We start from the raw sequence: 27,741 nt of genomic DNA, 5'->3' as shown, positions 1-27,741 counted from the left end.
CAATAGATAAAACTCTCATGAATACTTAAAATATTTTCTCTGAGATAATTGAAATAACAAATGAAGCAATTAAAATAATGTTTTAGACCAGGCTCTGTGGCTCACACCTGTAATCCCAGCACTTTGGGAGGCCAAGGCGGGCAGATCACTTGAGATCAGGATTTCAAGACCAGCCTGGCCAACATGGTGAAACCCCATCTCTGCTAAAAATACAAAAATTAGCCGGGCATGGTGGCGCGCACCTGTAATCCCAGCTACCTGGGAGGCTGAGGCAGAAGGATCGCTTGAACCTGGGAGGCAGAGGTTGTAGTGAGCCGAGATCACGCCACTGCACTCCAGCCTGGACGACAGAGTGAGACTCTGTCTCAAAAAACAATAATGTTTTAAAAACCCTAAGTGGGATATTATCTTCTAAACTAATGAATTCCTGTTTGAAATTTGACTTCAAGCTTCCATTTTTAACTTTCTAATGCCCTTTTCAAGCTTTGAGATACTTTACCCATTTTTTCAAGTAGAATGACTCAATTACATTTTATTTATAGGTTCAGAATTTTTCTTAATTTATAAATTATTTTAAAACTCTCTTAATCCTGTCCCTCGGAGTTCACCTGGAGAGGCAGGATTGAGCTTGGCCTGTCTGTGCTGCCAGGAAGGCCTGGGGTGGGACTCGTCTCCCTTCCACGTGACCATGTCCTGTGGAATGAGGGCTTTAAGGAAACACACACCATGGACCATTATGCGAAGGGCAGGCTGAGAAATGCAGATGAAATGCCTGGTACCTTTCAGAATTCAAGAAATACTTGCTATTTCACACTATTCTGGAACTTCTTTTTTCCCTTCTCAAAAACGATAGTACTCAAGTAAACCCCCTAGGAAGTGGCTAGACACCCAAGTCTAAAGACAAAACGATCCCAATCCATTGGTTAAGGTCACATCCCCTGGTCTTCCTTAGAACGTGAACCCAAGAGCTGTTTCCCCACACGGTGCAGGCCCTCACATGCCACCTCAAGAGTACGCTCCCTATAAAAAAAGGAGTGATAGAGCCTGAACTTTGAGTATATCCACTACAGGTTTGGCATCAAATGTGAGTCTGCTTTCCTCCGTAAGCTCACATTTATTTTAAGCATTTGATGGGGACACACACAAATCACTGATCCATGATTTAAGTCCTTATTTCACTTATTTCACTAAGTCCACAACTTAGTGAAACAGTCCTGCTGGATTTTATATTTTTAAAAATAAACTGTACTTAATCTGAAAAACATTTAATTTAGTGATGCCCTTTAACAAATCACAACCTGTTGATTGTGAGTAAATATTTAAACCAGCTCAATGGTTTTAAATGTCTAACAGAGACTGAAGATAAAAGCCAGAGAAATTAGATTTATTGGTGACTGGGTAATAATCAACTGCTACTGTTCTCAGAAGGCCCCACCAAAGGCTTAGGCACACAGCGATTTTTAAGAGGAGCTCCCGATTCAAGGGGTGCTAACTCATTCAGTCAAGGCATTCAACTCTTCCATTTTTACGATAACAGACAAAGTCAATGACTTACAAATATTTAGCAACTTTATGGGAGAAAATCGCTAAATTTGAAAGATTTCAATTTGAGAAAAAGGACATTTCTTGGGAGACAAGAATGAATGTAGGGCACATGTGTTTAAGAAACTTTTTAAAGAATTTTCTGATTTCTGTAACTTTAATGAAATTAAGGCTATGGAAACATATCTGGAGAATAAATGTCTGAAATAGTTAAATAATCATATAAACCAATTACATTTATGGTGCATTTTTTCTCTAAACAGGCCAAGACATTTAAACTGCTCAGCTATTTTTTTTGTTTTATTTTATTTTATTTTATTTTTTGAGATGGAGTTTCGCTCTTGTCACTCAGGCTGGAGTGCAATGGTATGATCTCAGCTCACTGCAACCTCCGCCTCCCAGGTTCAAGTGATTCTCCTGCCTCAGCCTCCCGAGTAGCTGGGATTACGGGTGCCTGCCACCACGCGCAGCTAATTTTTGTATTTTTAATAGAGACAGGGTTTCTTCATGTCGGCCAGGCTGGTCTCAAACTTTGACCTCAGGTGATCCACCCACCTTGGCCACCCAAAGCACTGGGATTACAGGCGTGAGCCACCATGCCCAGCCCCAGCTATTGTTTTGAACATCCTCAGAAAATGAGGAGTTTGCTGTAACAAATTTTCAACATATTTTCAGAAAACAATTGTTTACCTCAATAAGCAAATAACCTTGAGAGGGTCATTTCTGATGTAAATCATTTTTAAATGAATTACAACAGTTTTCTGCTTTCTTGAAAAAGACTTCATGGTCAGGTGTGGTGGCTCATGCCTATAATCCCAGAACTTTGGGAGGCCGAGGCAGGTGGATCACTTGAGCTCAGCAATTCAACCTCAGCTCTACCAAAAACACAAAAACTAGCCAGGCATGCTGGCATGCACCTGTGAGCCCAGCTACTCAGGAGGCTGAGGTGGGAGGATCGCTTGAGCCTGTGAAGTTGAGGCTACAGTGATCTGTGGTGATTGCACCACTGCACTCTAGCCTGGGCTAACAGAGTGAGACTGTCTCAAAAAAAAAAAAAAAAAAAGACGTCAACAAATGTAATTTGATCACCCCTGCACCCCTTTTGGGGGTTCAGAATAATAATAAGAACTGTAATTATCATACTAAGGGGTATTAGAGAGAAAACCTCAGGAGTCAGTCATTAGGATGAAAAGGTCTGTTTGCTCTACACTAAAAGGCATCAAATGACAATGTGTTTGGGGTTCTTCATGCTGCTTTTTGTGAGTTTCTGACTCCTCCCTGCAGGCTGCGCTTTCATTTCTGGCTGCCTCCGTCTCTGCCTCGATTAGCTTCTCCTCTCTCTTCTAATCCTCTCCACCATGGCTGGTTTGGCTGGGTACAGTAATGCAACAAAAAATAAATGAGTTCCAAGGGAGAGATTAAAAAGTGTCCTCTTGATAGAGATATAGAGCTGGGACTTTGTGGGGAGACCTGGTTTAAGTTTTCAGCTGTGTTTATTTGGTTTCCACATATGCAACCTTTGACTACTACTATTTTAGATTATTTTCCAGTAAAATAATGAAATCACATGTTACTGACAAAAAGAAAGAGATACAGTAAAGAAAACCAAGGAACTCTAGACAATGGGAGGAAGGGGAGAAGGAGCAACAGTAACTTAAACCAACCATAAATGAGTGAACAATGGAGGGAATCCCTGGCTTTGAACCTCCCAGGGAGGCCTGGCTGGGTAATCTGTCTTCCACAAACCATGGGCTTTCCTTTGATCTCATTGTCTTCCTATTCCCTGCCCTGAAAGTTCTGTTTGGCAGTAAAGAGCTAAATATTTAAGACTTGCCTATAAGAAGCGCCCCTTCTCTGCTGCCTCAGATACTCGTTTAAAATGCATAGTAGCAGTTACGTGTTCCTGAAACAATAACCAAAGCAAGGCCCCTTAAGAGCAGCTGTGCCAGTGATCCCCTGGCTGGACACTCAGGAGTCTTGGTCTGAGGACCACAGCCGACTTGAAAACCCTCAGTAAATGGAGCCCTTAATTAGTCCTCTACGCACTGGCTTTGTGGGCCCGTCATGCAGAGGCCCCAGGAAGTCCTCTTGGAAAAGGGGGCTGTTAAGTATTAGCAAACTCATCAGAAACAACTCCACTGCAAAAACAAAAAACCATCCACACACAGAGTAAAAATCACATAATGTTCCCCAGCAAATGGAAAATGCTTTTGGATTATCTATATCTCATCTGCGTCTCAGTATGCAGTCATTTACTCTGATCAGATTCAGTAAATGTTTCAGTGCCCAGGATGAAGAGGCTACCAAGAGCTGGCTTCTTAACTCCATGGTTTGGCTGGCTGAAATACTCAGCAAAGAGCTGAAGTTAACTTGGAATTCAACACGAGGAACTTGCTGTTTCTCCCCCTCCCTCCCAGATTCCCTCCTCTCCCTTCTCCTTTAAAGAAAACCTGTATTGATTTCAGAATGCTCCCAATTTATTTCCTTTTAAATTTGTTTTTGTTTGGTTTAAAAGAGGTACTCTTACTTACCAGGCACTCTTACTTTAAAATAATTTAACACTGAATGTCAAGAGACAAAGATATGAGTACCTCTGGACACAGAAATACACTCATGGACATCCATCATTAGTGCATGAATAAGGCATGACAGTTCGCACAGAAGGGGACAGCAGTGTCACGTGGAAAAGGAACAGCCTCAGAAGTCCAACTGTAGGCCACATACCTGTGTGACACTTTACCCAGACAAGTCATTATATGAAAAAAGTATATCCTAAGTGGCAAAAGAATCCAAAATAGTATGTACAGTGTAATTATGCTCATCTTTTCAAAATCAGTGGCATAGATAGAAAAAACGCTGAAAAAAAAAACCCTTACAATGCTGTCTTCGTTTTTGTAATGATCAATGCTGCAAATGCTGTGTTTAGGGGACTACTGGGGTTCCCTTCCACCACTTGCTTTTTTCTACTAAACGTTAAAAATTATCTTTAATGAGCAAATACGTCTCAAAGTTTATTTTGAAACTGCCTTTATTTGTTATTTAAAATATATTTTAAACTTCCTTTGGAAAATAAACTTTTAATAATGTGATTTATTACTTATTGGTGCAAACAACTGCTTGCTGTCTTCTAAGACTATGAAGCCACATACAATTCCTAGGAGTTGCAGGTCAGCCCAGCTCAGGCTTTCCTTTCTCCCACACAGTGATTTATCTGATCCCTTATCTCTCCAGAATCACGTGGCTTGTCTTACAAAGCCCCCGAGAACAAAGCAAACATCTAGGTTAAACATACTTAAATAAAGTTTTACTCTGGTGAAAACCCCTTTGAATTTTTTCAAAACCATTTGTTCCAACCACAGGATTTGTTCCAAATTAAGTAAACATTGCTAAAAGAAATCATACTAAATCTGCATTTCTTATCAGACTGAAGGCAGGATATGGTTCTAAACTTTCTTGTGTATTTTTCTCTATTTCTTCTTGAAGCTCTAAGTGGGCACAGGTGATTAGGAACTGAAGTTACTTGGGAGAACAACGCCTGCAGCAGGCATTTCTATGTAATGGGCATCTTTTATTTATCTGCAGTTTACAGGAGTGTCACTCATCAACCCTGAGCTCCATGCCCAGCCAGTCAGTATCACACATTAATGCTATTAGTGCCCAGACAGAGGGGCTATGGGAGGATTATCATCACAAATCCATTGTTATTGGGGAGGCGGGGCGTAGAGCTCATCTGGTGGGGGTGGGGCCAGAGGCCTCAGATCCAGATAGAGAGGGGAGAGACTGGCCTAACTCGGGTCTCTTCAGCCTTCAGCCTCCTAGTTTAGTTTAGCCATCTGAGCTTCTTCTTTTTTACCTTTTCTTTTTTTTTTTTTTTTTTGTTTTTTTGAGACAGGGTCTCACTCTGTTGTTCAGGCTGGAGTGCAGTGGCACAATCCCAGCTCACTGCTGCCTCAACCTCCTGGGCTCAAGCAATCCTCCCACCCCAGCCTCCCAAGTAGCTAGAACCAAAGGCACACACCACCATCCCTAGCTAATTTTTTATTTTTTGTGAATATGGTGTCTCACTATGTTGCCCAGGCTGGTCTTGAACTCCTGGGCTCAGGTGATCCTCCCACCTCAGCCTCCCAAAGTAGTAAGATTACAGGCGTGAGCCACAGCACCTGGCCCCCATCTGAGCTGCTCAGGCACAAAACTCTATGGCACCCACTTTCCGGTACCCTTCAGTGCTCACCCACCAGGGGAGGTGAAGTCCCAGAAGACAAACATCAGAGCCAGATGCACCATGAGATCCTCCCCGCCCAGGACAACTCCAAAGCAGCAGACCCTCCAAAGAACACATCTGGGTCAGGGCATGGTCGAGGACAGGCGGGGTCATGGTTTGAAAGAAGGCAGGCCAGCAGGTAGTCATTACCGAGCTTGCCCCAGGGCAGGTATCGTGCTGCTGGACTACTAGTTCATTTAGTTCTATCCAAAATCTGCAGACTTGGGCATTTTCCAGAGTAAACAGAGGTTCAAAGAGGGGAGACTATTTGCCCAAGGTTACACCATCAGTACAAAGTGCAGCCAACATGTGAATCCAACACTTCTGGCAACATAACCACAGCAGGCAGGTGGGTCTGTTCCTTAGCAGGCAGGTACCACTCCATTTCACAAGGGAAGACCTAGCCCTCCAGGAGGTGAGTGCTGGCTCAGGTCACTAGCCACAGACAGGCGTGGTAATGGGGTGGTCCCTGGGGGAGCTGACAGAAATGGGAAATCCAGAGCAAAGAGACCCATTAGGTTAGGACAGACAGCCCTGCAGACCCAGAGAGCTGCTGCAGAGCATGCAGCATACAGGGTCTCCTTCTGCAAAGGCGCGGTGTGCCACCAGACTCCGAGCCACCCGGGACCCCCAGGGAGAGCTACTCCTGGTTCCAGAGAGTTCTTGCCTCTCCCACTACCAGGCATGTCCTTGAAACAAACCCCATTCCTTACGTTAGCTTGAGAGGTGTCACTTTCTTCTAGCTGAGAATCTAAGTAGCACAGGAACTCCTCAGGGGGGAAAAAAAATCACTGAAGCAGTAGCTCTTTGTGGATGAGCTAAAAAAAAAAAAAGCCCAAAGTGGAAGAAACGAAAACATAAGGCGCCTTACAAAATTTTCCCGAAAGACTCCAAAATCTCTTTTGAGGAGATTAGTTGTGTTCTGGAATTACTGCCAAGAACTGTGCCAAAGGCAGCAAACTTTCTTTTACAGAGATAAGGACTCATGCTCACTGAAGACTACCAGCCTGTCTTGCTTTGTGATTTGAAAAGCTATCAGCTGTGCACACTGCAAGTTTTACTTTGACAAATAGCTTATTCTTCCTTGCTTTCTAAAAAGTTTCATATAGGAAGAAACATACACACACACACATATATGTATATATATATATATACTGATTAATTTTCTTTTTAAAATACTAAGGACTTCACACAACACTAAATTACTAAGGACTTCACAAGACACTAAAAGTTACAGGTGAGATCTACCTTCAAAGGCAAATTTGTGCTATCTGAGTTTAGCCAGAACCCAGAAGGCAGAAAATCCCAAAGCCTCAGAGTTTTGACTTGACTGTATTAAATAAAAATCCAATAAACTAACGGGAAAAAAACCCTAAGACTTTCTGACTCTAAAGTGGCAACACCGACTTCACGGAATCTCTGTGCAGCAGTCTGGGCTGCAGTGCATGATTTTAACTCACCTTCCTGACAGAATAGTGGCTGGGCTGACCCACAGGCAGGCCCAGGTCACTGCATGTTAAACTGGCAAGAGGCTTGTCCTTTGATGGGTTGTGTCGTGGCATAAAGACACTCCTCCAGTGTCTCTGACATGTTAGATTTTTAGCGTTTTCTTTAAGTGATGAATATTAAAGCAAACAACACAAGAAAGAGTCAATGTGTAGGAGAGATGAGATAGCTTAGTTTTCCTTAGGGAGCTTAGGGAGACAGTAGATTGTGGTAGAAAGAATTGGACTGGAATTTGAATATTGTCTCTGGCACTTAGCAGCCAACAACGGAACAGGATTCACCTCTCTGGACTAGTGTTCTCATTGACAAATTTGGACTGATGATAGGATTATTGAGAAAAGTAAGTAAAACAAAATAAGTAAAGCGTATGCATTGTGACTGATAACAGGCATTCAATATTGCATTTGTTATTTACGATGAATTATTTGGTGAATGTTTACCTATTATAAAAATGAGGATCAATATATATTTTCCATAAAAGAAAATATTCCAACTTCTTTTGCTTTTCTATCACTTCAAATGAAGAATAGAAAATAATGCATTTTGGTAAAGGACACACTAATATGGACTGCAAAATTCCATGACACTCTTGGAAAGAGAAGTACTATGTGACCTTATCAAATGATGCACTAACTTTCAATTAGTTCAGAGGGGACTTTTACCGTAGCAAAAAGCAAGAGGACAGAGCCCATGCATTGAAAATGACATCAAAACAATGCTCCCCAGAAAGGCATGAGCGACCTGTGTGTGGGATAAAGCAGCCTCCTCCAACCTCCCTCCTGCCCTTTGCTCTCCCCTGAGCCGTGAAGTGTGGCTCTCCTGAGCCCTGCTGTGGCACAGACAAGCGTGCTCTGCCACATAGGGGCCACTCACCGGTTCCCTTCCTGTGGGTTTTTATTGACCAGGTTTGTATTTAGGATTAAAAAGAGTGAGAGGCCACTCTTCTTCCTATTCAAAATTGATGCTGGTTGATAACTTGAAACAAATACCTTTTATATCTACACAAAATACATAGCCAAAAGGAGTAACTAATGTTAACATAAAGAGGAAAAGGCACAATTTTCTCATGTACAGTTGTATCCCCAGCATGCAATGGAGTTCTCTTTTCTCATTTATTTGTTAAATGAGAGAAAAGAAGGAATGGATGAAGTGAACTAAGTTCCATTTAGTGACACACAGTGAGGGCAGGTGACTCACAGAGAGGAACTTTTCTGGGAAGGCAGAGATGCCACCATATGATCCTGTCTGGGGACTAGGAAAGGAAAATCCAGGAATTCACGGGGCCAGGGCACGAAGACCTAAGAGTGAGGATGTGAGCTGCCTGGTTATTCAAAGTCGCCTGAATTACAGACCCAGGGTGCCAGGGAAGGCTTCAGATGGAGCTGAGCAGTGGCAAAATGTCTGCACTCCACTCAGATTCAAATCCCTGGGCCCAGTTTGCTGACTGAGGCACACAACAAAGGGGCTTTCTGTCCTGCTTAGAGGCCTGATAAAAGAGGACACACTGTACACCCCACAGGAGAGACAGATTTGGCTCCATTTGCCAGAGAAGAAACGTTTACAAATTTAAACTTTTTCAAAAGGCCAGGTGTCCCCTTGGCTCTGCCTGTGTTGTGTTCACTCACAGTGCGGTTCGTAAGGAGGAGGAGGGTCTCCACAAGGCACACACTCCATGTCTTGAAAGCCGACAAGTTTCGTCTTCCTATAAAATCTAGAAGAGAAAGGAAAATACTCCTTGTTAGCTCTTTCATCTAAGCTTACAGTTGTGGTCATAAATTACCAGCAGTCTCCATTACCAGTTCTATGGTTAAAAGTACACAGAGGCTTAAATAATAGTATCTTAGGTAGACACATTTTTGAAGAGGAAGCAGTGGACACTTAAGAAATATCAATTCTCCTAAACGTAACTTTGCAGATGCTTCTCAGTGCACTTCTTCTATATTTGGGTGGGGGTGCAGGTGGGGGAATATAAAGTCAGTGGTCTTCGGCATTTCTATTGAAACTTAAACTACAAAACACCTTATAAATGAATAAAGAACTAGGTTTTAGCATTGGAATTCAGACACCAAAAAACCAAGCAACCATAAAAGCAATGGAAAAATGTAGGGAAATACTCATACAATCTTGATACGGGAATGTCCTTCTAAGCATAACAAGAAACCAGGAGTCAGAGTGGAAGAGATGAACAGCAACCACACACACACACACACACACACACACACACACACACACACACACAGAGAGAGAGATTTTAAAGACATCTGAAGGGCAAAAATAAATAAATATAGCATCATCAATAATAGGTAATGGGCAAACAAAGACTGAAAAATTGTCCTAATTATAGTACTGTCTATACCTTCAGTCTATAAGGTAAAACTTAAAAATCATGATGGTGGAAATGAACACTATAATTGAAAAATAAGTAAAGAGCTTTCATTCCCAAAAGAAGAATGTTTCATAATTTAAAAATTTCATAATTAAGCTGAAAAGCATGATGCAATTAAATTTTTTTAAAAAATTAAGATGAAAATGTTTAACTTCATTATTAATCAAGTACATTCAAATTAAAATGAAAATATATCATTTTTACTTAGAAAATTAGTAAAGTGCTGGTGTGAGTGTAGGCCAATAGGTATATGTATATATTGCCTGTGGGAACATAAATTGCCACTTTTAGGAGGGCAATTTAGCAATCTGTCACTAGAACTCAATAAAATAGTTTACACTTCTTATCTAGTAATTTCATATTTAGAAACTCATCCTAAAGAAATAATCAACTGGGTGAAGATGTATGTGTAAGAATACAGGCCAGGCGTGGTGGCTCACACCTGTAATCCCAGCACTTTGGGAGGCCGAGGTGGGCAGACCACGAGGTCAGGAGATCGAGACCATCCTGGCTAACATGGTGAAACCCCATCTCTACTAAAAATACAAAAAATTAGCCGGGCGTGGTGGTGGGCGCCTGTAGTCCCAGCTACTCGTGAGGCTGAGGCAGGAGAATGACGTGAACCCGGGAGGTGGAGCTTGTAGTGAGCTGAGATAGCGCCACTGCACTCCAGCCTGGGCAAAAGAGCAAGACTCTGTCTCAAAAAAAAAAAAAAAAAAAAAAAAAAAGAATACAATCACACCATTGTTTATAAAAGGAAAAAAGCTAATTAGGCACAATCCCAATGTCCACCAATAACCAATCAGGGTAGACTCAAGGCAATGGAATGCCAGGTGTCCTTTAAAAATGATGATGAAGACTTACCATACATATTTTTAAAAAGTCATGAAATATCATTAAGTGAAAACAAAGGAATGCATATAATTCCATTTTGTGCAGGCACACACTTTTGTTATCAATTTTCTCAGATTCTTTACCAATACATATAAAAATAGTTGTGTGTGGCCACACGCAGTGACTCACGCCTGTAATCCCAGCACTTTGGGAGGCTGAGGCAGGTGGATCACCTGAGGTCGGGAGTCCAAGACCAGCCTGGCCAATATGGTGAAACCCCGTCTCTACTAAAAATACAAAAAATTAGCTGGGCATGGTGGTGGGCACCTATAATCCCAGCTATTCAGGAGGCTGAGGCAGGAGAATCACATGAACCTGGGAGGCAGAGGTTGCAGTGAGCCAAGATTGCACTCCAGCCTGGGCAACAAGAGTGAAATTCCATCTCAAAAAAAAAAAAAAAAGTTATGTGTATATATTATATACTGTATATGAACAATGACTATTTCTAGATTGTGGGAATTCAAGTGATTTCCTTTTTTTCATATATATAACATTTTCTATGACAAAAATAGTAATATAGAGAACAAGTCTACAAAGGACAGATAGATGCAATTATTTTGTGAAACTGCATAATGTAGTAGCAAATCTGTATAATTTATGATAGAAGCAAAATTTGCATTTGAAACTAGGTAAGTTATCTCAAATGCCCAGATACATTCAGAAATTGCTCAACATTCTATTTTCACTTGATTATGACAATCTTTCCAAAGGATATATAATACAGTGACTTCCCACTGATATTAATAAAATTACTCATTTTGGAATTTAGGAAGTAAAAATTAAAAAAAAAAAAAACAAAGTTCGAGGACTCATACTTCCTGATTTCAAAACTTAATACAATGCAACAATAATCAAAATAATGTGGTATTGGCATAAAGACAGACAACTAGACCAGTGGAATAGACAAGACAGCCCAGAAGTAAACCCTTGTGTATATGGTCAATGACTTTCAACAAGGTGCCAAGACCACTCAGTAAGGAAAGAACAGTCTCTTTAAGGAATGTTGGAGAAACTGGACATCCACATGCAACAGATTAAAGACCTAAAAGTAAGACCTAAAACTACAAAACTCCTAGAAGAAAATATAGAGGAAAAGCTTCATGACATTAGATATGGCAATGATTTCTTAGATATGACACCAAAACCATAGGAAACAAGAGAAAAAAATTGACAAATGGGACATTAAACTTAAAATCAGAGGACATAAACATTCCTATGGAATGGAAGAAAATATCTGCAAATCATATGTCTGATAAAGGGTTAATATTTATAATATATAAAGAATTCCTATAAACTCATCAATTAAAAAATCAACCTAATTTAAAAATGGGCAAGGGACTTGAATAGACATTTCTCCAGAGAGATGTCTTTGGAGAAATATCTCACATGGCTGACAGGTATATAAAAACATGTTCAACATCACTAATCATCCCTGAACTGAAAAGTCAAAACCACATGAGATATCACCTCACACCCATAAGGATGGCTACTATCAAAACAATAACAACAAACAAACAGATAATAACAAGTGTTGACAAGGATGTGAAGAAACTGGAACCCTTGTATACTGCTGATGGGACTATAAAATGGTGCAGCCGCTATGGAAAACAGCACGTAGGTTCCTCAAAACATTAAAAACAGAACTACCATATAATCCAGCAATCCCACTACTGTGTCTATATCTAAAAGAACTCAAATCAGGGTCTTGAAGAGACACTTCCATGCCTGTATTCATTGCAGCACTATTCACAGTAGCCAAAAGGCAGAAGAAACCCAAATGTCCACTGATGAATATGGATAAACAAAATATTTCACAGAATGAAATAGTATTAGTCTTAACAAGTAGGAGGGGTTCCTATCACATGCTACAACATGGATAAACCTTGAGGACATGATGCTAAGTGACAAAAGCCTGTCATAAAAAGACAGATACTGAATGACTCCAATTATATGAGGCACTTAAGAGTAGTCAAATTCACGGAAACAGAAAAAAGGTGGTTTCCAGGGGCTGGGGGAAGAAGCAAAGGGGAGTTGTTTAACGGGTATAGAGTTTCAGCTTGAGAAGATGAAAAAGTTCTGGAGATCTGTTTCACAACAATGTGAATATACTTAACTCTACTGAACTGCACACCTAAAAATGGTTAAGATGGTAAATTTTATGTTATGTGTTTTTTACCACAATAAAAAATGCATATACAATTTTTTAAAAAATCACAAGACAATATAAAGGAGCTTTCTTCTTTAAGAAGTCTTGCCAAACATTGTAACACATCCAGACTAATACTTTTTATCTTTTCAGCCAGAAAACTTGCCCAATAGAAGTTCATTGAATTAAATATCAAGAAAGCACAAAATAGTGTTTTATACATAAAAACTCATTTCATGTAAAAAGCAAAAAAAGTTTAAAAATCTAATATCCAACATTCACAAGAACAAATATTGGGGATACAGAAATTCATCTTTTAACACTTAAAAAGTTAGGAAAATGGAAGGTATTGAGGATCAAGCATAGACACTACTTAACATTTTAAAAATAATTCTAATTGTGACAAAACAGTCTAGAGGTCTGAGCTTTCCCTGACAATCAAAGAAAATATATTTGCCACAATTTTTTTTTAAAGTTTGAGGACCATGAGACAAATGAGGCTAGAAGGTTGTCATGTTTTGAATGACCATTTTTATTTTTTAATTAATTAATTAACGTTCATTTATTTCTTGAGAGGGAGTCTCGCTCTGTCGCCCAGGCTGGAGTGCAGTGGCATGATCTCAGCTCACTGCAACATCTGCCTCCCAGGTTCAAGCAATTCTCCTCCCTCAGCCTCCCAAGTAGCTGGGATTACAGGCACCAGCCACCATGCCCTGCTAATTTTTGTATTTTTTTTTTAGAGATGGGGTTTCGCCATGTTGCCCAGGCTGATGTCACACTCTTGAGCTCAAGTAATTCACCTGCCTCAGCCTCCCAGTGAAGAGGAATTTTTAACTGAACTGAATCCAAATAGCACTGGTTAGCCAGTGTTTGAAAACTGCTATTTTAAGAAAATCTGGCTGTAGACCGTTTATTCTTCACTCAATGAGTGCATTTCTGCAAGGAGATGACATGCCATAGAACAGCTCTGGTTTTACAATGACCTCACTTAACACAAGGTTGAAGGCAGTTACTATGCCCTGTGAATCACAGTCAAGTCAGGGCGGGATTTTCTGAAGTGTCTGTGAGACACTGGATGACAGCGTTGCTCTGTCCTGGGCTCTTGCTAGCACCTTGGTGGTTAGTCAACCTGCTATTTGTGTTCCTCAGCAATCCACAGCAATGGCCCCTTATTTGAAGGTGAACAAATGCTAATGACACGATTAATCATTAGAGTAAGAGTCTAGGTCTCCTAAACAGTGTCATGGTTACCAGGGAACACCCTGAGCACAGACCAGAGAGCTGAGGCAAGAGGATGCGAAAACCCAGGCAACTCAGGCAGCTTCCAGGAGCAAGGGGTCTGCTGAGGGTAGGGTGAGGGTGAAGTGGGCACACAGCACAGACGGGCGGAGGCAGTCCCTGTGATTCCCATCAATCAATCACGGAAGCCCCAGCGGTGACCTCCTAGTGATATCAGACACGCACCTAAGCATGGGGCAGAGGAGCTGCGAGGTGAATTCCAGTCCTTTCATTTACAAACTGGGTGATTCTGGGAAGTCATTTATCCACTCCGAGAACCAGTTTCCCTCTTTGTTAAGAGGGGGGTGGTAGGAATCCCTACTTTACAGAGTGGTTTGGATGATAGTAAGTGCTCAATGTTAGTTGTCATTGTCACCAGAAGAAGCAAAGAGCTGGCAGGGGCCAGCCGACTCTTCAGGGCGGGTTCCAGTTCCCCTGAGACAGGAAGGAATCAGGAAACGGGTGCTGGCAGAGGAACTTGGAGGCCTGTTGGCCACCCTCTGAAAAAGTCATGCCAAGTTTTCACTGGCCCCCAAAATCATCAATTGGCAGTAATGTCCAATATTCCATTAGGGCTTCCTATGGCTTAGGCACTCTGCTAGGCACTTTACATGCGTTCTATTTCTAATCCTTCTAACAATTCTGCAGGGTGGATTCTTACAGCGTGGTCATTTTACCGGTGAGAAGAGTGCATGTCAGAGAAGTTAAATGACCGGTCTAAAGTCACAGAGCAGATGTGGGAATAAGGGGACTGGCTCTCTCGAATGACTCAAATTGTGGGCACAGAGGACAGATGATTTCCACACCCTACCTGCTACTGAGAGGGAAGCAGCTGGTGTCCTGGGGGGCCTGGGCCTATGGACAGCAGTAGGTTCTTGCTAGAGAATGAGGCCGCAGGAGGCAGAGTGGCACCAAAAAGAGCAATGCCCGCCTTCTGCCTGACTTCTGCATTGCTTTTTGGGGAGCAATATGTATTTTGCTCACGTCTTTCTGCCTCAGTTTTTCTGTTTATAAAATGGGTTTCAACTATTTGGTTTCTTCACAGAAGTACAGTTAAACTGGAAGAATACTTTGAAAACACTTTGAAAAGACCTGGGTAAAAGTCACTATGTAATTACACCTGCCTCATATACTAATGCTGACTTAGAAAAAAATGGGATTTTAAAGTAATCATATAAATAAATTGTGAAACATCACTCAACTGTCTATTCACTTATAACTTTCCTATAGCTAAGTATTTACTTAAAGAATAAACAAACACTGTAGAAACTAGAGCAGCGGGCTCAAATGACAACGACCACGGGGAAGCAGGAGAAACCAGGCAGGTGGTGTCCCGGGCAGACCTGCTCCCCTACTCTGGCAGCACAGCCCTGTGTGGGCTCTATAAAATCCCAGTCCTAGGTCAGGCCTTTCCCCACCATCCCCGGGCACTGCCTATCTCAGCCTGTACATCCCCTGAAGACCTCCTCATTTCCCTACCCCCAGATGTAGAGAGTACACACGCACAGACAGGCTTTTATGAGAGAACTGGAGAACACAAACAAGAGAGGTGTGTGAGGTGTTCAGTTCATGTCCTCAATTAGATTTGCACAAGATCAAAACTCTGGGTAATGCTATCCATAGATATCATCACAGGTCTGAGATTATAGACCATTCCTTTTTTTTTGAAGGCACAGATTTATTGACTTATACTTTATATACCACACAATTCACCCATTTAAAGTGTACAATTGGATGGTTTTCCATATATTCACAGAGTTGTACAACCATCACCACAATCAATTTTAGGACATTTTCATCATCCCCCAAAGAAGCCTCATAACCTTATTAGTCACCTCCCATTCCCAACTCTCCCCAACCCCAGCCCTTAGGCAACACTAATTTCCTTTCTGTCCCTATAGATTTGCCCATTCTGGACATTTCAATAGAATCATGTAATATGCCATCATTGGTGACTGGCTTATTTCACTTAGCATTAATGTTTTCTAGGTTCATCCATCTCATAGCATATGTCAGCATTTCCTTCCTTTTTACTGATGAATAATATTTCATTGTTTGAATATATCCCATTTGGTTTTTCCATTTATCAGTTGATAGACACTTGGGTTTGTCTTAGTCAGTTTTGTGCTGCTGCAATAGAATATCACAGACTGGGTAATTTATAAATAACAGAAATTTATTTCTCATAGTTCTGAAGGCTGGGAAGTCCAAGATCAAGATGCCAGTATCTGGTGTCTGGTGAGGGCCTTTCTGCTGCACCCTGCAGAGGGAAGAAATGCTGTGTCCTTACGCGGTAGAAGGTGGAAGGGAAATAAAAGGAAAAAATTCCCTCTGTCAAGCCCCTTTATCAGGGCATCTTTGTGAGGGGAGGGCCCATCATGACCTAATTACCTCGTAAAGGCCCCACCTCTTAATACAATCGCATTGGCAAGACCTGAATTTTGGAGGGGACACATTCAAACCAGAGCTTGGTTGTTTCAGTTTTTTGGCTATTATGTAAACTGCTAGTACACTAGTACTAGCACTAGTACTCTTGTACACTAGTACTCTATGAACACTAGTGTACAAGTTTTTGTGTGGATGTGTTTTCAGTTCTCTTAGTTATATACCTAAGAGTCAAACTGTCAGGTCACATGGTAACTCTATGTCTAACTTTCTGAAGGAACTCCAGACGGTTTTCCAACCTGGCTGTACCCTTTGCCGTTCCCACCAACAGTGTATGAGGGTTTCAATCTCTCCACGTCATCACCAGTTACTGTCTGGTTTTTGTTTGCTATAGCTATCTTAGTGGGGTTGAAGAATGTGGGTTTGATTTGCATTTCCCTGATTGTTAATGATGTTGGGCAACTTTTCATGTGCTTATTGGCCATTTGTATATTTATTTGGAGAGATGTCTATTCAAATCCTTCATTGTTATTTTAATTGAATTATTTGTCTTTTTATTATTGAGTTGTAAGAATATGTGAGGACATATTCTACTTAAGACAGTTCCTTACCAGACATATGATTTGCCAGTATTTTCTCCTATTTTGTGGGTTGTGTGGTTGTGTTTTGTACTTCAAAGGGTTTTTTGATAAAGTCCAACAGAGCTATTTTTTCTTTTGCTGCTTGCACTTTTGGTGTTAGCCCACTACATCTTACAGCTCCCTAGGTGCTGTGTCTCTGTATATGACCACGTGGGACCCACCAGCCTATTTTCTACTCTGTTTCCACCCTTCAGGCCCAGAGCTTTATCTTCCCTCTGGCCTCAACAAGACCCCACCCCCGGGACATCTGGTCAAAACCACTCTGATCTTGTGGTCGATCCAGTTAGAGTCTTTTGTCTGTAGTGCCTTGGAGCACGAATTCTGATGTTAGACTCCCATGATGTGACTCCCAGACTCACCACACACAGGTTAGGTGATCTTGCCTGAATAATCTTAATCCTTAATAAGTCTCAGTGTCTTCCTTCTTAAAACATTGTGAAAAGTATAGAAAATAATTCATGAAAAGTACTTGGCTGGGTGCCTGGTACATTGCAAGTAATAAATGTTTGCTGCTCCTGCAATGCAATTTCTGGTTGTTTCTTACTTTTGCAATACAGACTGGTTTCTGATGCTCTAGGGTTTCTGCTTCCTCTCTCTTCTGTCTTTGGTCAGTAACTCTGGCTCCACTCTATCTCCATTAAGCTCTAAGGATATTCTGCTTCATCCCGTTCTCTGCATACTTGGTGTAGCAATGGCTTCTCCCTGCCTTACAGATCACCCACCTTGTCACTCTGAGTCCAGCTCTTCATCCAGACTCTCTCCTCCAGCTGTCTGTATTAATCCATCCCACAGTTACTTAGAAGCAGTCAGGAATTTAACTTCCTCCTCCCTGGTGCTCCCCCTGGCCCAGGTGTGGTCCCTCTCCTTTCCCTGGACCTGGCTGCCTTATTGACAAGTCTATTTAAGTCTTCTGCGTTCGCACCTACCCACCCCTTCCCCTGCTCTCTGTAACTCGGTGTACTGCACGCCTCCCTCTCTCTGCCACTCCCTTGGCCTCCTGGCAATTTTTTACCCACATCAGGTGGATGCCCACCTGAGAACCTCTTGCTAGAGGTTCCTTCTGTCTGAGGTGCTCTTCCCCACCTCTCTGCTTGGCTCAGTGCCTCGTCTCCTTCAAGCCTTTGCTCAGATCTCACCTTTGCAATAAAGCCTATCCTGACGACCCAATTTACACTGTCACTGTCCTGCCCCTCACTGTGGCCATGCCCAATCGCCCTTGTCTGCCTTAGGGTTTCTTCCATAGCAGTTATCATCTTCTATCTTTCTGCATACTTTGCTTCTTTATTATTTACTATTTAAATATTTTTTAAAACCCTATAAGAAGCCGGGCATGGTGGCTCACGCCTGTAATCCCAGCACTTTGGGCGGCTGAGGCAGGCAGATCACCTGAGGTCAGGAGTTTGAGACCAACCAACATGGAGAAACCCCGTCTCTACTAAAAATACAAAAAATTAGCCAGGCATGGTGGTGCATGCCTGTAATCCCAGCTACTCGGGAGGCTGAGGCAGAAGAATCACTTGAACCTGGGAGGCACTGGTTGCAGTGAGCTGAGATCGTGCCATTGCACTCCAGCCTGGGTGACAAGAGCGAAACTCCATCTCAAAACAAAACAAAACAGAACAAAACAAACAAACAAAAAAACCTGTAAGAAATAAGCTCCCCATGGGCAGGGATCTTTGCCACTTTATTTTCTGACATAGCCCAAGTATGTAAAGCAATGCCTAAGGTGGTTGGGCACATCTCTGCTGAATGGCTGAATGGTGTAACCTGCCCTCCTCTGATGCTAATGAGGGTGAACATTGTCAGAGGATTGCCGGTCACATGGGTCGCCTCTTTTGTGGGTTGCTTGTTCATTTTTGTGTCCATTTGTCCAAGTTTTCTTTTTTATTGATTTGTAGGAACTCCTTAGATTTTCATAACAGAAATCTTTTGTTAGCATGCCTATTCATTTTCTTCATAGCCAGTGTCTGCTGCATGCATGGCACACGGTACCACGGATAATCCAGTGGTTAATACTGAAAGAAGTCACAAATACTCCACCAGCATCTTCAGGTTAATATCAGCATGCATTCCAGTTTAGAATGGAACAAGGGAATTGCCTTTTTAAACGTTACTTAATTAAATAATTACAAGGGAAAGAAACTGGCCAACTCACCCTGGCAAGCAGTCCCCGCAGATGGCATCACTGGTGGCTGAACAATTTGCCTTCTGAAAGCGGTTCACCACTGCGCAGTCCACACAGGGCTTGCATTTCTGGAAGCCCCAGTCCTCCTTGAACCTGTGCAGCCGGCACGTCACACACTGTGCATCCTCCCCATAGCCGAAGCCACATTCCTGTGGGGATTAACGGGCAATAGAAAGCTATTCAGAATTTGCAAGCGTGAAAAGGAAAGACCGCTAGGATGAAATGAAGACCTGGCCTAATAATTACCAAGTGTCGGTCTTCCTAGACACAAAGGCAGCTCTTTCAGCAAGTTCAAATGTGTCTTCCACTGCTAATGGTCTCTCTTACTACGGTAAGTCCACTTAGTCATCCACTTTATTCAAGAAGCCGTGAGCATGAGAATAATCAAGGGTCTCTCAGGCTCCCACCGCTGTGTTACTACCAGTGGATGGCAGAATTATGGCACTTCTTCTCCTCTAATTAAGCCAGTCATGTGCATGCTCAGAAGCTAAAGCCAGGGAAACATTCACACACTCACTTCTAAGGCAGAAAATCAGTACTTTGATATCAGGGGTGTTATTTTCAAAAATGAGGATAAGTGCATAAGAAATTTCATTAGCAGACAAGCCTAGAAATCAATCCAAATGGGGAGCTCCTTGAAATAGTTAGCAATTTAGTATTTCCTGAGAGTAGAAAGAGTCTTACATATTTGTTAAAAGGATGTTAACTTCCTGCTGAGACAAACTCTGTGGTACTAAAGGTCTCAAGCTTCTCTAGATTTGAACATCAGAACACACTGTTTTCCAAGAGTGGGCAAAACAAATGGCTCTTTGACCCACATACAATCATTTCCACAAGTTCAAGAACTCAGTAAACCATGGCATATCATATAACATAGTTATAACGCAACTATAAAAAGAAGAATGTAGATGTGATCTGTGTTCACGACAATTTTAAAAATAAGTTTTAATACAGAATTAGAAGTATGATTCCATTGTTTACAAAAACATTCATGTAAGTACCAACATTTATGCTTACTCTAGGCCAAGAACTTTACACCATTATCTCAATAATCCATACTCCTTCCCAATCAGGGCAGCACTGCCATTTTTCCCATTTCATAGACTGGGGGATAGAGCATCAGAGAAGTTATGTACCTTGGGCTAGGTGACAGAAGTAGTGTTAGAACCAGGATTTCAACCTACGTCGTCTAATTCCAGAGTCAGGCTTCATAACCACTACACTACAGGGCCTGCCAGGTACTATATATATATACGCATTACTTATCCACAGGAAGCGGCTGAAGGACTACGCACTGTTGGTAACACCTGTTGTCGGTCTTTGTGATGGTTTCTATAGAACACTCATCATTAACAAAAAACAGACAGTGGCTTAAGAGGAGCAAGAAGGGCACCCATGCAGGCAGCAGGCTGGGCAAGCCCACAAATGCAGACTAGATGCCACAGAGGAAGAAGGGTTTGCAAGAAATCTCAGTTTTCTCATTTGTAAACCCTGGATGCTAAAATGCAAGTCCCACCTAGTTAAACATTCCCATTTTTTCTGTAAAATTTACAAATTTTAATTTCTTCATCCATATTTATATACGAAATCAACTAAGCAGTACTTATTGGCCAAAAATTAAATGAAAACCAACTTGAAGGATAGTGCTGCCTGTACTTAATAAACTACTCAACAAAGGATTCAGAGGAATCACTTCCATCTGGATTTTTACTAATTAACTCATTCACATTTTGGGTGAGTGATACTTTCTTTCCTCCTTTCAATTACTCTGCCTGTCTTTCAAACATACATCAGGAGGGCGCACAACAAAGAACTGAGGAGAAAAAGGTGGAAGGTCAGCCTCTTCCTCACTCCTGAGAGCTCCAGCCACACAATGTTACATTGGAGGCACAGAGAGGAGAGGGGGAGAAAAACAACACTTGATTTAAAGAACTGATTAACAAGTTAGAATTTCTTTAAAATTGTTAACAGGGACTATCTCTTTCGGGGAGGGGAAGATTAGAATTACGGGGTGCTCTCAAGTTTTATAATTCTGCAAAACGTAATTTTTGCAAAAAGCATCCATTACTCTGTAATAGGAAAACAATAAAGATGCATATTCAAGAAGAATTTCTCTGGACTTGTGCTGGGTCTTTGTGGGGTGATCATTGTGACTCTGGCTCTGGGCTGGGACAGCTGTGTTTTTGCTGAGCACTTTGGTTGCTGGGAGAGCTTGTGTGCAGGCACAGGCTTTCTGAAGTACAGGAGAGAGCCTCCCACTCCCAAAGTCCCTTGGGATCAAAGCACAGGTGCACATGACCTTCTGGGGGTGGTCTCTACCTTGTTTCCATGCTAGGGTTCTCCACAGCAAAGGTTCAGGAAAGAGCAGAGTGTTTCAAAATCACACTTTGATCCAGGCAGCTTGAGGTTGTAAGAGTCTCATGTGCGACTTAAAACACAACAAAGGAAAGGAAGAAGGAGGAGAAGTATAAGAGAAAACAAAGGGAAAGAGAAAGGAGAATGCAGAGAAAGAAGTGCGTTAACTGGGAATAAATGTCCTCGGAAATTCTGTTTCAAGCCAGGTCAACATAGGAGAAAAGTATGTGTTTTCCTACATTGGATCTAAAGAGATATGGGTTTGAATGCCAGCTCTGCCACTTGTTGGCCAAGTTATTTTGGGAATTCTCCGATCCTCAGTCTCTTCATCTGTGAGATGGGGATAAGAATACCCGCCCTAAAGGTTGTGTCAGGAATAAATGGGAATGCATATAAAGTGCTAAACTCTAAATCAAGCACGGAGTGCACATTTCCTAAACAAATTATACCTATAAGTGTTAGGATTTTGGATTTTCTACAATCCAATAAATAAACCAACTTTGCTGATTCAAGAATCATAAAGCTTCACTGGAAATAAGGGGATCATCAGACCCCAATTCCATCTAAGACATTTTTATTGACTAAGAATCTTTCAAAAAGAAATCATAATTTTCTTAATTAAAACAAGTTTAATGGAACACAAATTCTTAATTCAACCCTATCTGAGTCAACTGCTGCACCATGCCATAAGAGCCCTGCGTTCCTGCCAGTCTTTCAACTGTGGCTCCCTGTCCTGCTGACTGTCTCCAAGTCATCTCCTCCCTCCATTGAGAAACTGTGTAAGTAATCCAATGGACTAAAAGTTTTGAGTGTCACAACTCTTTTGAAAATGAACATACAACTTCATGTGGTGGAGGTCTTTGTGGTTATTTTTTGAAAAAATAATAAAATTCATTGATCATATCCCAAATACTCATGGGAACTTTCATAAAGACTGTTTATTTGGGAAATTTTACTTAAAATAGATTTTCTCTAAAGTACTTACTATTTTCAAAAATGTAATATTTTTAAAGCCTAATATTAATTTGAAACTATTAAAAAATAGCCTGCAGTTCATAAAAGTCTAAGAAATTGATGAAGTGACCATTCTACACATTGAATTAACTAGAAACCATGAAATAACTAGAAATTCAAAGAAGGTGATTCCAAAGAATTAAATTACAGTATGGAGTCCATGACAGCAACTGCTTTTTGAGTTGACTGTCATATTTCTAATGCACCTTAAACACAGACTCTGTAATTACTCATAATCCAGGCTATAAAGTAAACTACATATAAATACTAAACTACCCCCAATATAAATGTCTGCTTTGATGTTTTCATTTCATTCAGTAAAGCTGGGTGGTTAAAATGCCTTGAAATCTTCCCCATTAAGTTCAATAAATAATTACCGAGAACAAAAGAAAGAAGGAAAACAGCTGAAAGGGAAGCTCGACAGCCTCCAACCCATGGTGACACTGGTTAGCACAGATTGACACTGCCTTCACAAACTTGTGTCATCACCCTGGCCGAGATCATTTCGTTTACTTTTATCATTCGTATACTGAAAAACTATTACACACATGAGATTTAACAAAAATAATCAAACAATACACCTTTCTTCCCATCCCTGCTCCTTAACTTCCTACTCCCCCAACACAGGTATTGGGGTGACCTGCCAAAAATATCCTGCTAGCGTGAGTGCATGTATTTAACAATGTTCTGCAACTAGATTTGTTTTCCCATGCCATACATCTTGGACAGTGCTCCATATCAGCAAATAGAGAGTATTCCCTTGCATGGATAGAGCTGGAGCTGTTCTTACGCACCACTGCACCCCAAGTCCTGGCACATAGAGGGTATCCATTTAGGTTTGGCCCACTGCATTTGTATTGATCAGATGACCTAACCATGCAGCAAATGAAAACAGTATCAAATCTTTTTTGTTTTTTCCCCCATAGGGATAGAAAGAAGTAATTTCCCTAGGTATATTATTTTCTGCTGCAGGCAGACAAGTAAGCAAATAAATAATGAAATGAGCTATGTTTGAGTTTAGCCTTTTGACAAGGACTCTCTCCTTGACCAAACTCTAGATAGGTTCTTACGAGCCACTTTCTGTTGGGCCCTGTCCTCAAGAGCCCAGTTTCCCAAAAACCTGGCTAAATCTGGCCATGCTCAATATCTTCTCAGGTTCCTCAACCCTCACCATCCCCCAGGTGATGCCTGGTCACCCTGGCCTGTCTTCAGCAAGAATCCTGTGAGGTCATTTCAGCCAGAATCTCCCTCACCCCTGACGGTTCCTCTTCATGATTTTCCATCCGCCAAACCCAGCCTGCTCCTTGGCTATATATCCCTACTTGCCTGTGCTGTATTTGGAGTGGAGCCCAGTTCTACACTGAGCTTTCATTTCCTCTACTACAACAGTCCTGAGTAAAATCTGCTCTTCCACTGTCCAGTTCTGGGTTTTCTTTGACACTTTCCAAGTTGCACTAGAGTTGTCCCTCCCATCATGGCAAGAGGAGTGTGTGTGTGTGTGTGCGCGTTTGTGTGTCTGTGTGTGTGCATGCGTGTGTGTGTGTGCACGTGTGTGTCTGTGTGTGTGTGTGCATGTGTGCGTGTGTGTGTGTGTCTGGTGAGGGGAGGGCAAGGAGGGTATAGGCAGAGTATGTCCATCCTTAGCCTGGGCTTCAGGATAAGGGATATGTGATTATGTTTATGGAGCATGGTCCACCATTAATATCAATGGTAGAAATGCATTTCTGTTTTAAAATACCCTGTAGTCTGTATTCTTGAAATTATGACCTGGTACCTTAAAAGCTTGAAGGAAGTACCTAGTACTTCCCCAAATCCTTGAGAAGACATTTTTTATCAATAAACTTTAAGATGGGAAAATACATCATGCATAGATAAAATAATAATGCAATAAAAAGGCATTATTATAGGGCCCCTATTTACTTCTTAAAATCATATGAGAAGTGAACAACCCATGGTATCCAATGCCTCCCTCCACCTCTCCTTCCCAAAAGCGTGGTATCTAACAGGCCGGTGAATAAGAAATAAATGCCTGCTGATAAACAAATGGATGAACAAATATTGTTTAAGGCAATATTTCCTAAATACTTAAAAAAAAATCCTAGGGAGCAATAGCTTGTAACGGCCCCAGCAAGGGCTCCGATGTGGTGAGGCCATATAGTCCTCCTGGGCTGCAGAGTGGCAGGCAGGGTGGGCTGGGCTGGGGATGTCTGGGTGGAGTGGGGTCAGCAGCTTTCCTTATCTTGGTCCCAAGGGAGCAGAGGGCTGGATTCAGCTGGGCTACTTCCACCCAAGCTGTAGCTCTGTCACTCTGCCCAATACTTTTAAGCCACATTTGGTGGTTTTCCAGTAGCAAAATGACTCAAAGTAAACAGTCCCCAAATCCCCTTCTCTCTTTTCTCCTTCTGCAAATCCAGCCTTTAACAAAAACATAAGCGGGTCCTACCTACAGGTTGGAGGAGCAGCTCTTCAGACCACAGGGGAAAACTCACAGACCCTGGTCGTCCAGGAAACACATTCTGGGCCTTGGGTTGAAAGCACTATTTATTTGTACAGCCAGTGCGTTATTAACTGCGGTCCTTTGAACTTTAAAAGTTAAATGTTAAATTTTAAATGTGGATGGAGAAGTTATTTGAAGGGAAAATCTAGGGCATGTAAATGGAAATGACAAATTAGATTTATGTTGCTGGTGCTTAGAAATCAACTTTTAATTTCCTTTAATAAAACAACATTGAAGAGATATTTCCCCTCAACTTTCAGTTTCTAAAAATCTGTGCTTGAGTTTTTTAGAGAAAACCAACAAGCAAGGGCTTGTTAATATCTTACGTCCATACCTAGGCTACATCAGCTATAATTAAACATAAATAAAGCGAGCAACACTGTAATTAAATGGCAGAAATGAATCTCATTTTTTATGCTTGCAAATTAATTTTTTTAAAAACTTTCCTCATAGAGACAAAAACAGTTTTCAAAAATGTAAGCATCTTCAGAAATATGAAGCTGGGTATGCCCCGTGTGGAGGAAAGTATGTTGTTGTTTACAAGAGTTAATTTTTTCACATTAACTAAAGTCCTCCCAATAATTGGTTAGAAAAGTTTACTTTGAAAACTGTGCCAGAGACTTGAAGCCTGTTTCAAGTGGTTCATGCAAAAACTAGTTTCCTGATTTACTGCTGCGAGGCGATCACGTTAAAAGCACATTGTTGGCATTAATACCGGTGAGGAGGATGGGCTGGGGCTGGGTGAATTCTAGGCAGTAAGAATTAAAAGTCTAATGTGGTTACTTCAGGAAAACAAAAATCATCCTCTCCCACATATCCCAAAGTTAGGTTTATTTTTGGGAGCTGAAAGGATGCCTGATGGCCGAGTAACCCTCACTATATTTATGGTTCAGAATGCCCAGCAGGTACTACTTATGGGGCGCCCAGAACAAGCTTTTGTATTTTTTGACTCTGAAATAGGAAAAATATTCTGAATTATCTTTCTCATACACTTTCAAAATCGAAATCCTGTAGTGGAGGAGAGATAGGGTAAATATGGCTCAATGGGATAAAATCCTCAGACTCCACATGGCTCAGCGACCTGTCATATATTTTCCTAAAAATGCAGGAAAGATAACTATGTATTAAGCAAAATTTCTAAAAAAAAGAACTGAATGGGAAGAGATGCTGCTTGGGGCTTACAGGGAAGGAAGCAAAGGAGCTAGTGAGAGGCGCCTGCTCAGAACGCCCAGGGCAGCAGCATCTGGCATGAGGAGCGTGGAGGACCGGAAACAGATGGGTTGGGAACCTGCGGCAAGGTCGAGGGTAGCTCAGAGCAAGGACAGGAAGAAGGCTGACCAGCAAGGCAGCTCCCACGGTGCATGTGCGTTAGGTCAATATGATTCTGGTATCTCCTTGTTTTACAGGCTGGTCCTATGCCAGAATTGCTGGAAGAAAGTTAATCATTCTAGAGCTGTACTGTCCAATACAATAGCCAGACCCCATGTGGCCTCATTTAATTTTCATCAATTAAAATGAAATTAAATTCTGTAAGTGTTCAGTAACCTCAGTGGCTAGCTGCTCGTATACTGGACAGAGCAGATAGAGACCACTTCCACCATCACAGACAGTTCTACCAGAGAGAATTGCACTAGGCTATTTACAAAACGAGCAAGAGATTGCCCCTCCCACGTAACTCCACCACTCCTTCCTCCCGCACTGTTACTAGCAGTGACAATGGACAAATCAGTGAACCACTGTGTCCCAGTTTCCCTGTCCATAAGATGGGGATGGTTATATTCCCTATCTAAAGCATATGTTGTAAGGATTCCATTATTTAATATACAAAGATCACATAGTACCTGGCTCACAGTATGAAAAATTAGCCAATATTATCTTAGTTGCATAATATGTATTACAAGAGATAGTTCATATTTATGTTAAGAGATGTCGTTTACATGAACATAGCCCAAGATATCCAAGGTAAATGGTTAAAATAAGAATCTTTTAAAAGTGGCCAAAGAAGACAAGGGTATCATCAATCTAAGTCAGCAACAGTATCGGTGGACCTGGAGCTGCTGTGCAGACTTCTTAATACCTAATAATTGAAAGGAAGAGAAAAGAGGCTGGGACCTACTGACCACACACCACTGGTGAGTCAAGGCATAGACTGTATCCAGGAATACGATTCCAGCAGCCCCAGGCAGCCCTGACTACACATTTTTATGGTAGAAACCTAACTAACAATGGGAAGGGACGCTCAGATACCTTGCGAAAAAATAGAACTGAATGCCTTCCAAAGAAAATAATAATTAGGAGAAATAAAACCGCAGATGGAAAGTTTAACTATACCTGCTTAACCAAAGCACTTCCAGGCTTTAGTTTTAAGGCACAGGTACATGTTTGTAATTGAAAGAACCTCATGACCCAGAGTGCGCTATTTTAGACAGATGGACTGGAGAATAGAAAACGTCAGAAGTTTTAAGATACCTTTAATACAGAGAAGCAAATAACATAACAATGTTACACTAAAGGTTATTTGAAAATACTAATGGCCTACTAAAAAATGTACTTTTTAGCCACAATATAAAAAAATCTTTTGTTGTACATATCAATAGTTTGGTCTAGCTTTTCTTCTTTTTCATAATTAACTTTAAAAAGTTTTATGTTTA

At 41.3% G+C, this 27,741-nt stretch overlaps 1 protein-coding gene across 3 annotated transcripts in view; it reads right to left on the bottom strand.

Moving 5' to 3' along the window:
- The window catches only part of TNFRSF19 (TNF receptor superfamily member 19), a 105,841-nt gene that overhangs the window by 40,695 nt on the left and 37,405 nt on the right, over positions 1–27,741 (bottom strand). For all 3 annotated transcript variants that reach the window (XM_054446837.2, XM_063650616.1, XM_054446839.2), the window contains exons 4-5: positions 19,195–19,373; positions 8,935–9,020 (exon numbers count right to left, since the gene is read on the bottom strand). In XM_054446837.2, the coding sequence (XP_054302812.2) occupies positions 8,935–9,020; positions 19,195–19,373 (265 nt within the window). The remainder of the gene's footprint in view (positions 1–8,934; positions 9,021–19,194; positions 19,374–27,741) is intronic.

This window comes from Pongo pygmaeus, chromosome 14 (assembly GCF_028885625.2).
Source record: "Pongo pygmaeus isolate AG05252 chromosome 14, NHGRI_mPonPyg2-v2.0_pri, whole genome shotgun sequence".
Classification (NCBI taxonomy): domain Eukaryota; kingdom Metazoa; phylum Chordata; class Mammalia; order Primates; family Hominidae; genus Pongo; species Pongo pygmaeus.
The sequence above is the reverse complement of the archived record's forward strand: the minus strand, read 5'-3'. Positions and strand labels throughout refer to the sequence as shown.